A 12500-nucleotide genomic window follows, 5' to 3' on the forward strand; every position below is an offset into this window, starting at 1 on the left:
TGATTTGATTAGATTTGATTTAATTTGAATTGATATCCATTCGGTTTATATTATTTATATTCGAATAATATTATAGATACAACTTGTATTGGAAGATAAATATTTTTAGAAAAAAAAAAGAAGAAGAAAAAAGAAAAAGAAAAAGGAAAAAAAAAAATATATATATATATTACATATATATATACACATATATTAACATTAATTAATAAATAATAAAATATTAGCGCTATAATATAATATAATATACTATATGTAATATATTTTTTGTGAAACTTTCGAAGTTTCTCGATGAAAAGGAAAAACAAATGAAATGAAATAAATTAAAAAAAAAAAAAAAAGAAAATAGTGGACACCGTGAACACAAGTGGTCAACATTTTATATATATAGGCTCGAAAATCGCCCGCGTTTTTCTTCTTCCGTAGTTGCTCTAACATCACTTACGCCCTTTCTCCTTCATCCGTTTCTCTAAGCAACGATAGGAAGGACAACGAGTGCACCGGAAACGTAAGCGAAAGGTCGCCGGAATGTCGTCATAAAAGAGCGCGGGTTTATCACTCTCGTAAAAGTGCTACGGGAAAAAGATAAAAGTGAATATAACTCGTACGCGAGAAATTTTTTCTTCTTATGTCGTGCGCGATTGTCCTTTTCGCTATTCGACGTCTACGAAAGGAGAAAAAAAAAAATAAAAAAAAAAAAAAAGAAAAAAAAAAATAAATAAATAAAAGAAATAAAAACAATAAAAAAAAAAAAAAAAGAAAAGAAAGAAATGTAAAGAAAGAGAACGGTGAGAAGGGGGGAGGACTCCAGAAAGCGGGCAACAGGGGGACGACTCTTTGCTTTTATAATAAATTCATAATCCATAGATATATCGTATAAATAAAATATCAAAGTTTTCTTTTTTTTTTTTTTTTTTTTTTTTTTTGTAATGTCTCCTTACCCTGTGATCCTTCTCCGAAGTAAACCAACCCACTCATCCACCCATCAAGTTTTATATAATTAATTAATATGTACGATCCCTTATTAATCTAAAATCTATAATCCATACGATATCAAATTAAATTTAAATAGCCCGCCATATCTCTGCCAAGTGCTCGATAAAATATTCGAGAAGTATCTTGGTGATCTTCGATATTCCAGAGAGCGTTCATTTCATAATACATCACAAAAGAATGTATTCACGATCGAAGAAGATAATTAAATTATATTTGTTCGTGTATATAATTTATTATTATTATTATTATTATTATTATTATTAAAATAATTTTCTTCTTAATTTCTTATTAATAAATAATTCTTTATAAACTTTTATATAGATATCGATCGAATAATCTTTTTCTTTTTTTTTTCTTTTTCTTTTTTTTTTTTTAATAATAAATCAATCTCTTAAATAAAACGAGCTTCTTCTTTAAATTTAATAAATAACAAAATATTGAATTTAATAAATCAAATAAAGTTTCTCGTAATATAAACGATAAACGGTTTTAATTGATAAGTAATTTTTATCACATACACACACACACACACACACACACACATAAATATATATATATATATATATATATATATATATATATATATATATATATACAATAAATACATATTTTCAATTTAAATATCACGTATGAAATGAGCTGATTCAAATTGGCTATAATAAAAGCATAAGTAAGTAAGTACTTGGGAACGATAGATAGAATAAGAGGGATCAGTGAAAAGTGATAATGGTATCATTAGATGGCTTCGAGAAACGAGGGAGGGGGAGGGATGAAAGAGAAGAGGGGGAAAACGCATACGCTGACATGTTGATGACGTGAGGAGTGAGGAATGGGTGGGATGGGTGATAAGGTGGGGAACGAGTAGGAGGGATAAGGAAGGAGGGGACATAGAAAGGGCTTGTACATTGCATGCGACAATAATTATTATATGGGCCAGTGGTCGGTAGGCGTGGGAGGGTCCGTGCTAGTCGACATATTGTCATTAACCTCATGTGTCTGTCGTCCCCAACAGTACAGAACTGAACTGAACTGAACAGAACAGAACAGAATAGAACAGAACAGAACAGAACAGAATAGAACAGAACAGAACAGAACAGAGCAGAGCAGAACAGAACAGAACAGAATAGAACAGAACAGAACAGAACAGAGCAGAACAGAACAGAACAGAACAGAACAGAACATGACATAGCACAGAACGAAACGGCACAGTACACTGCAGCACAGAATTACATACACAACAGGACATAACGCATATACAGCGTCATTCGCATCATTCTCGATGGCTCTATATACTATAATACCATGTGTTCGAGAGATATTGTGTTGAAGACACGTAATATATTACAAACGTATGAGTGCGAAGGAGAACCTTCTGCTCCTTACTAATACTATTACAGAACCATCATCAACAACCACTAGCAACATTATTCTAATTCAACCACCATCTTTCATATATATATATATATATATATATATATATATATATATATATATATATATATATATACGTAGTAAAGATGCACACGCAACGTGTAAATACGTACACATGCTCTCTCTCTCTCTCTCTCTTTCTCTCTCTCTCTTTCTCTCTCTCTCTTTCTCTCTCTCTCTCTCTCTCTCTCTCTCTCTTTCTCTATCTATCTATCTATCTCTCATCTACAGTTGTTCACGACTAGAAGAGCATTTGCAAACTATGCCCGTCCAGAAAAAGAGAGAGAGAGAGAGAGAGAGAGAAAGACAGAGTACAGTCGTTCGCGCATTGCTAGTCAAGGCCGTATCTGCATCCTGCCCACGCAAATTTTGCCACGAACGAATGTGAACGTTTCTTTTCTCTTTCTCTCTCTCTCTCTCTCTCTCTCTCTCTCTCTCTCTTTTTCTCTTTCTGTTGTCTCGTCTAATATTCGTATTCGTGTTCGTATTCGTCTTAGTCTTCGTCTTTGACGAGGAACATTTATGCTATCGAACATCAGGAAACGATAATATTCTCTATTTATTCATGACTTTTACCTTCCCACGAATCATTCGCCATTACTGATATTTTTGTTCGAAACAATTCTTTCCTTTTTTTCTTTTCAACATTTCATCGAAATGATACTTAATAAATATATATGATATTTATTGATATCAAGTATCTATACGTAATTTAACAAGTGATAAAACTCCAGACAGACATTTAATTTATTTATCGAAACCGATCGAAATATTCATGCATATATATATATATCGAACGTTTATTTTATTATTACATATCATTAATTAATAATAAAAATATTTTAATCGTATATAAACGGATTTGTGTTATATTTTGTATTGGATAGTAATCCGCTTGGATAATAATTATTATCTTAATTAAATAAAGGTCACGAAACATGTGTTTACACCGATAATATGGACGAAACGTTTTGATATAGGTAGATGTTATATATTTAATTATTCGATCTTTTTTATTCGTTTTCTTTTTCTCTTCGAAATATTTTCTTTGTCGTTCAAACTCACCTAATGGAAGAGGAAATTTGGTAAAAATAAGAAAAAAAAAAAAAAAAAAAAAAAAAAAATATTTACAAATAAAATGACCATAAGAGAAATATTCGAAAGGTTCTGACATATGTGTACATACGTTTTAATTATTTAATATAATGGGAGAGAAAAGTTGACAAGGAAAAAAAAAAAAAAAAGAAAAAATTGAAAAAGAAATAAAATGGCAACGAAGGGAAAAATTTTTTTTATAAACATCGTAATCCTGTGACAGATCGAAACGCACGAATTCATCTTGGTGGCGATTCGATAAATTAAACGTGAAGGCGAGATAAATTGAAGTTACAACATTAATTAACCACTTTGAACTCTGTTCACTTCCGATAAAATCATTTTTCTTATCTCGACTCGACGTTTCCCTATAAAGAGATCTCGATTATCATCATTGTTATTTTAATCATCTCGTTAAACACACAACTCTAACTCACGTTACTTATATATTTCTCTTTTCTTTTTCTAACTTTTAAACTTGTCACACACATACATACCTACATACATACATACATACATACATACATACATACATACATACATATATACATATATATATATATATATATATATATATATATACGAAATTGACGTATACATATGTACGTATAGATATACATACGTACATCGTGTATATACGTATCTTACATGTTAAACACTATATATACCTACAATATGTGGGTCGAATGACGTTAATTGACACGAAAGAAAGAAAGAAAGGAAAGAAAGGAAAAGAAAAGAGAGAAAGAGAGAAAAAAGAAAAAAGTGATATTTCGCGATATACGCGTAAATATATTCTCGCATTGTATACGAGTCGTATGCGTAATTTGGATACGTAACTTGTTAATGTTACCAACGCAATAAACCGTTAAGATATCATGTGGGTAAGAGAATAACATGACGTGGGTGTATCGTTGTATTTTATTCAATAATACCCGCATGATCGATAGAACCGTCATAGACGACAGGATATTATTCCTTTGTGTGTATTCCTCTATCGCGTCGATATATTTAATGTACATTGTTATACCTATATTTATACATCAAAAAAAAAAAAAAAAAAAAAAAAAAAAAAAAAAAAAAAGAAAAAGAAAAAGAAAAAAAGAACAGATAATAAAAGAGATATAGACATGTGTCTATTCGTGTGGAAAAGAAGTTTAGAAAACGACATGATTCGAGGAAACGTTCTCGTGATTTCTCGTTTGAAACGATTTCTTTTTGTTCTTTTTTTTTTTTTTCCTATCATTTTTTTTGTGCCAGAGTTTCCCCTCGACAGAGAAAGAGAGAGAGAGAGAGAGAGAGAGGAGAGAGAGAGAGAGAGAGAGAGAGAGAGAGAGAAAGAAAGAAAAGAGCATTCACGACGCTCTTAGTAGAACGAAATTGCTAGCAATCGAGTGGCAACAAGTGTGAGAGAGTACTACCTGTGGCTTCTTAACGTCGTCGTCACGAATCGTCGTCGTCGTCGTTGTCGTCGTCGTCGTCGTCGTCGTCGTCATCTTTACGAAGATTCGAGACTCATTGGAAACTTCGAAATATTCAATAATGTTTTACACGCTACCACTATACTTAACGATGTTTAACCATTCCCTCTTTGTCCCTGTTCATCCATCTAATTATTATACTTACAAAGGATCATAATAGATTATCCTTTATACTAAAATAAAACAAGCTAAACGACTATCGTTATTACCGATCGTAAGAAAAATACATAGGAACGTTATGAAATGAAAGAGGATGAGATGGTGGATGGATGACAAGTGAATTGGTTAGGTGGTTGGATGGTGATGATGATGATGATGATGATGATGATGATAATGATGATGATGGTGATGATGGTGATGATGGTGATGGAGGAAGATGGGTTTGGTAAATCGACGTAAAGAAAATGGCGCGGCTCGGCGCCTTGAATCTTCGTAGATCATTTTTATTCGAAAAGAAAAGAAGAAGAAAAAAGAAGAAAGAGAATTTTTATGAAACTTCGAAGAATTGGTCCATGTAATTAAATAAAAAAAATAATGAGAAACAAATCACAGAAGGGGTGAGGGCGGGGGGAAGAAAAAAGAGGAGAACGAGAAAAAAAGAGAGAGAGAGAGAGAGAGAGAGAGAGAGAATCGGGTATGCCAACGGCAACATTGAACGGCACACCGCAGTATGGCAGTAGTGCACGCGGTCGCTGGATTGACGGAAGTGGACAGGAATTGCCGAGTGAGTGAGCAAGTGAGTAAGAGAGAGAGAGAGAGAGAGAGAGAGAGAGAGAGAGAGAGAGAGAGAGAGAGAGAGAGACGGGAGACGAACGGAGAGGAAAAATTATTAGCGGTGAGAGCGAACGCGCGCGCGCGCGCGCGCTTGCGAGAGAGAGAGAGAGAGAGAGAGAGGAGGACTCGTGACGTCACGTCCGCTCGCCGAATCGACTGCATTAAACTCTCCTTCTGAAACGAACGAAGATGTATTACTATAAATACATGTGCATCCAAACCTCCCTTCCTCTCTCACCGAATTGATACAAACACATTTTACACGTCAATGATATAAAAAGGAAAAGAAATAACAGGAAGGAGATAAAAACCGGAACGCGAGATCGATGAAAATATTTCGATTTACATAGATAACAAATTGTACGATTTTATTTTCTTGCGAATTATTTTCTTTTTTTTTTTTTTTTTTTTTTTTCTTTTTTCTTTTACTTCGCAATGTAAAAGGACTTTAGAATGATGATTATTTCAAATGAAGATAATAGTACATTGAAATTGTTGCGAATATATAGGGGGAGGGGGGGGGGGGCTATATGCATTTATGAATTTGCAAGTTCGAGGCGACGAAAGCCAATTGGGCCATCCTGTAAATAGACGAATAGACAGAGAGAAAGAGACAGAGAGAGAGAGAGAGAGAGAGAGAGAGAGAGAGAGAGAGAGAGAGAGAGAGAGAGAGTTAGCTAGCTCAAAGAAAGCCCGACAGAACGAGCTTTACAGTTCGATGCTCGTGCACGAGCTGGCAAAAGCTCTCCTCCTCCTCCTCCTCCTCCTCCTCCTCCTCTTCCTCTTCCTCTTTCCTTCTCCTCCCCCTCTTCCTTTTCCTCCTCGACCTCGTCTACTCTTCATATCTTTCCTGACCCTCCTCACTGTGTCCTCTTACCGTCCTTACTTTGAAATATTAATAGCGTACACGCATTTCTCTACCTAAGTACGAATATGCTAGGTTATGCATCATCTATTGTCACGCACATGTTTCACGACAGAGACAGAGACAGAGAGAGAGAGAGAGAGAGAGAGAGAGGGAGAGAGAGAGATGGCAAATGTGCGTTCTATTTCAGCATAGGTTCATTATCATAGGATCGAAGGGTGAGAATAATCTATATTATTATTTTTCATCTTCTCAATTTTAATTCCCTCTTTATCTTCTTCTTCCTTATTCTCTTTTTGTCTCTCTCTCTCTCTCTCTCTCTCTCTATCTCTCTCATTTATCAATTATTAATTACGTTTAATTTAAAGCTAACGTTCACCAATGTTTTTTATTAACTTCATTTAATAAATTTAAGAGACGCTTAATTATTAGATCTTTCATTTCTGTTCACGACTCGAAAATAATATTTATAGAAAATTTTCTTATTAATACATAGAATACAATATATATATATATATATGTATATATGTAAATATGTATATATGTATATATGTATATATGTATATATGTATATATACATATGTATATGTATGCATATATGGTATAATGTAACTGTGGAAAATAATTCGTGAAGAGGGATAGGTCAGGAACTTTGTTCGTTGCTTTGAACGAGGGGAACGATGATGATTTACGACACTGTTACGATGCCTACTCGATTCGATCCCCTTGTATACGTAGGTTCGATATTATGTGTATGCTAATACGACGACCAGCCAATGCAATGAGACATCCATTGGAACGATAACAGATGTTACACGAAGGGGTGCTTTGAGAGAATTCAATGTATCAAATGGAAAGAGATAAGTATGAAAATTGCTCAAGGATTTGTATTTATATATATATATATATATGTGTGTGTGTGTGTGTGTGTGTGTATATATAATTTGAAAAATTGATAATGTTCTCTACTCTTAAAATTTTTGCTTTCTTTTTTTTCCATTTGTTTCTATGATCATATATCGTAATTAAAAATCAATGATCTTTTAAGATCTTAATATTAACGTTTTTAAAGAAATAAAATGGCAATGTTAAGATATCTAAATGGTAGAAATAAAAATAAGGATCAAGGTGGGACAAGCGATTTCTTAAAAGATAAGGAAAAGAAAATGGAATAAAGTTGGCGTGACGTGCTGAGTTGGCAGAGAAGGAAGACGGCGATTAGACGATGCGACCAGCGTAAGATCGTGTGAATTTGAAAATGAGAGTGGAGGAAGTTCAAAAAAGAAAAAGATCAAGGAAAAAAGAAAAATATAGGAAAAAGGGGAAGAAGGGAAATAAATGAGAAAAATAATAGAGAGGGAAGGAAAAAAGAAAGAGAGAGAGAGAAAAGAATTAAGAAAAGTTAAAAAATTAAAGTCAACAATAAAGTCACAACCTTGAAAATTTGAATTTTGTAAACTTCACAAAAATTGTTTTTACTAGGAAATCTAATACGGGCGTACGATTTTTTAGATCGCTTGAATAATAATTCAATGAAGGAAAAAAAAAAAAAGAAGTTCAAAATAAAAGACAAAGAAAACGTTAAGAAAAGTTACAAAATTAATCAGTGATAAAACAAAATTGATTGGCCATGAGAATTTCAATTGCTAAAGTCTATCGAAAGTTTATTCGGTAAATCAATAGCGAGCAACTTAATATGAATTCATACTATCTTGCGAGCAAGATAATATGAATAATTTCAGAATAAAAATATAAAGAGAAAGAGTGAGTACAAATAAAAAAAATTTTAGAAAAGTTATAAAATTAATCAGTCCCTATCAAAATAGATTGTAATGAAAATTTGAATTTTAAAGTGTAGAAAAATTTACTTGGTAAATCATTTACGATTGGCGTTGTAGATCGTGCGAATTTTAGAATGAGAGTATAGACAGAAAAGAGAATGAGGTAGTACAGAAGAGAAATAGAAAGAGAAAAGGAAAAGGAAGGAATGAATGAAAGAAAGAAAGAAAGAAAGAAAGAAAAAAAGAAAGAAAGAAAGAGAAAAGTAAGAAGAGAAGAAAAATATCTTAAGAAAAAATAAAAGAATTAAACAGACATACTTGCTTGAAATTGATTATCATGGAAATATGAAAAAGATTCAATCGAAAAGAGTCAAGAGAACGAATTTATGAAAATCATTCGAAGAGATGAAGAGATAGAAGGAGAAGGAAAAGGAGAAGGAGGGAATAAGGGTAGAAGTGGGAGTATAAGAGAGAGAAAGAGAGAGAGAGAGAGAGAGAGAGAGAGAGAATACACGAATCGAGGTCGGTCGAAAAATGGGGGAAAGGAAAAGGATGGTGGCGGCGAATTGGTGCCTCGGCGTCGCGACGACGACGTCTCGGTTTAAATTCCAGGCCGCGAGAATTGCATCTGGCACGATGGAAGAGAGTATCTGCAGAAAGAGAGAGAGAGAGAGAGGGAGAGAGAGAGAGAGAGAGAGAGAGAAAGAGAGAGAAGATCGGTGAACACCGACGACGTGCTTCCTCTTGAAAACGTGGACGAAGCGATACAAGAAATCCTATTTTAGTTTGAGAAATACAAACGAAACTCGCTTCCTCGGACGATGGCGACGTTTAACGTTTAAATTTATTTCTCTTTCTTCCTTTTCCTCTTCTTCTTTTTCTTCTTCTTCATCTTCATCTTCTGTTTCTTCTCTTCCAGAAGCGAGAAGAACAAGATTAAAGCGGGCATTCGTACGTGACACGTACGAATACACATTTTTTTTGCACGAGATCATTTGATTGAAATAATAAAACAAAAAAAAAAAAAAAACAAAAAAAAAAAGAACAAAAAAAATGAAAAAAATAGAAAAAGAAAATAAATAAATAAATAAAAAAAGAAAGGAAGAAAGAAACCTGCGCTCGCTTCTCTCTTCCTTCCTTTTTGTATCATTCTTTTTATTTTTTGTAATCCATAATTTTTTCTTTCTTCCTTTTTTATTTCTTTTTCTATTTCCATCACTTCTCCGTACAATTTTATTTCTAATAACATTTCCCTCGGAGTTAATCAATTTTCGTCGTCTTATTAGACACGATTGGATAGGTAAGGTAAGAAATAATAACTGGTACAGTAACGTAGTACGTTAAACAGTAAATATATATGTATATATATATATATATATATATATATATATATATATATATATATATATATATATATATATATATATATATATATATATATATATATATAATATGTATGTAACGGTGGGCTAGAATAGCGAGAATCCTTTAAAGTGTTCCGAAGAGAGACCATGGGGCTTCCCTATGTCTCACGGAGAAAGGGTAAAGAAAGAAAGAAGAAAAAGAAATAAAAAAAAAAAAAAAAAAAAAAAAAAAAAAAGAAGAAGAAAAAAAGAAAAACAAGAAAAGAAGGAAGAAACAAAATAAATAACGTTACGTGGTTAAGTTAAGATCGCAACGATCGATCGAAGGTGGAGCTAACGTATGGAGGACATAGAGAGAGAAAGAGAGAGAGAGAGAGAGAGAGAGAGAGAGATTAGGGTTAATGAAACATTCCAAAGAGGAGGAGCAGGATAAGAAAGGAGGAGAATGAGGATAAGGGTGAGGATGAGGATGAGGAATCGTTTTTGAAGGAAGGAAGGAAGGAAGGAAGAGTCTATGAACAGAGAAAAATTTTCGAACCTAACCGATGACGCTCAACTTGAGACACAGTGAGCTCTCTGTTTCCCTTCCCTTCCCCGTCCCCTTTCCTCCCAACACTTTTACAAAGAAATACTTTAATCAAAACGGCATTATAAAGGCGAAACGCCTCAGCAGAAACGAACTGTTGCTCTCCCCCCCCCCTCTCACTCTCTCTCTCTCTCTCTCCTCTTCGTCCGCCTCCGCATCAAAGCTCGACGTTCGGTCTGATTTAATCGCGCTGACGCGGACATTCTCGGTCCTCGAGCGTTTTAACGAGCGTTCTAGCTTCGCTTTTTAACATGGAAAAGAAAGAAGAATACTTTAAGGGAGAGTTAAACCTGAACGCGTTTAATTCGTTTCGGCCGATTCGAACGACCTCGATTAATCATACCTGTCGGGAGAAACGACGATCTCTCATTACTCTTATTCAACTGGCGCCGATTTTCTTTCGAAATCGTCTAATAAAAAAAAAAAAAAGAAAGAGAAAAAAAGAAAAGAAAAGAAAAGAAAAGAAAAGAAAAAGAAATAAAAATAAAAATAAAAAGGAAAGAAAGAAAGAAAGAAAGAAAGAAAAAAAATTCCAACGATTTTTTCTTCCTTTTTCTTTTCCATTTTTTTTCTCAATTTTTTAATTAGCAAAATCAATCGATCCACGAAATTATCCCCCTCTACCGCCATATTGAACGGCGACTCTCCTCCCACTGTTATTATAAGGGACGGCGTCGTAGATAAAGCAAATGATCCTTCCGAGAAACCACTGTTTCAAGATATTTAGTACTGAGTTGCGTCTTGAAAGATGATATTCATCTGTCAGGGGATTCTAAGAAAGTCCGCTTCGTTAAGGATCTTCCCTCCCTCCCTCCCTCTCTCTCTCTCTCTCTCTTCCAAATGTACGATAGATGGCAGAAAGGAAAATCTTATTACGTGTTTTATTAATCCGTAATCTCTTTAACGCCTATTAATCCCCTTAAATGTCACTTATTTAGATCGATATAAAATAATAAAAAAAAAGTTAGACTCACCTATCTTACTGTTGGGACTATAAGGATCGTAGCTGCTAGTGCTCATCGGGCTCGCGTAACCGTTGTTGCTCGCGGGCGGTTGTTGCTGTTGATGGGCAAGAGGGCTCGAATGAGCTAATGGTGGTTGAGGATCGGGCAACTGTTGTTGGGGCGTCGTATATACAACGTGATGACTTTGTAGGGTGGCCTGAGGTGATCCAGGACTCCCGGTGGCGAGCCAATCGTCCGGCCTGGATGTCTTGTTGCTGCTTGGTATCCCAGCAAATAGACCGCTACCGGTACCAACCGGTCCAGTTACCGCCGATGGCGTCGTCGATGTACCGGCCAGGTGTTCGGGCACTTCGGCCTTGACAAGAGTCAAGGACGCCGCGCTAGCAACGATCGTACTGTCCCCAGGAACGGTCCCTGGGACAGCAGAACCGATGGCCGTGCTAGGACCGGTACCAGTTCCGGTACCAGTTCCGGTTCCGGTACCAGTGCCATTGCTCGTCTCCATGCTCGAGTCGCTGGTGTCCATGGTGGATGTCGGTGGATCGGCCGTGGCTAGCCTGGACGTCGCTGCCAGGACGACACCCCCCGCACTGACCACCCCCGACGCCTCATCGTAACGCACCGCTACGTTACCGCTCACTAAGCTGGCCACCGTGACGAGTCCTCTCCTTTCTATCTTACTTACTTACGTGACCTCTACGCTGCTCTCTTCCTTCCTACCTTCCTTTTCCTTATTCTTCTTCCTTTTCCTTTTTATCTTTTTACAATTAAGCGAGTCCACCTTTTGTCCTTTCCCTCTTACTTCTCCTTCTTTTCGTCTCTCGCCGTACGAGAGAAGGCAGTGATGTTTTGATGAGTCTATCTCTCTCTCTCTCTCTCTCTCTCTGTTCTTTTCTTTTTCTCTGTCTATCTTATATTTCCCCTTTACATTCTCTATCTTTCTTAGTTCTACGTACGAGAAAAATAATGCGTCTCTTTCAGCTCCTTCCCTCTTCAAAAGTAACCTCGCTCTCTTCCTGAGATCTTTGAAAAGAGAGAGACCGCTACCCTTCTCTTCTCTTCTCCTTTTCTTCTCTTTCACTCACTCAATCTCTCTCTCTCTCTCTCTCTCTCTCTCTCTCTCTCTCTCTTCTTGCTTTCAACGAGACGATCGATACGCACACTC

The 12500-nt window shown here is 35.4% G+C and overlaps 1 protein-coding gene across 6 annotated transcripts in view; it reads right to left on the minus strand.

Moving 5' to 3' along the window:
- Positions 1 to 12500, minus strand: part of LOC124950341 (period circadian protein-like) — a 211749-nt gene that overhangs the window by 122735 nt on the left and 76514 nt on the right. For all 6 annotated transcript variants that reach the window (XM_047496884.1, XM_047496879.1, XM_047496883.1 and 3 more), the window contains one exon: positions 11345 to 12500. This exon is cut by the window's right edge and continues 407 nt beyond it. In XM_047496884.1, the coding sequence (XP_047352840.1) occupies positions 11345 to 11861 (517 nt within the window). In that variant the 5' untranslated portion in view covers positions 11862 to 12500. The remainder of the gene's footprint in view (positions 1 to 11344) is intronic.

This window comes from Vespa velutina, chromosome 7 (genome assembly GCF_912470025.1).
Source record: "Vespa velutina chromosome 7, iVesVel2.1, whole genome shotgun sequence".
Taxonomy (NCBI): domain Eukaryota; kingdom Metazoa; phylum Arthropoda; class Insecta; order Hymenoptera; family Vespidae; genus Vespa; species Vespa velutina.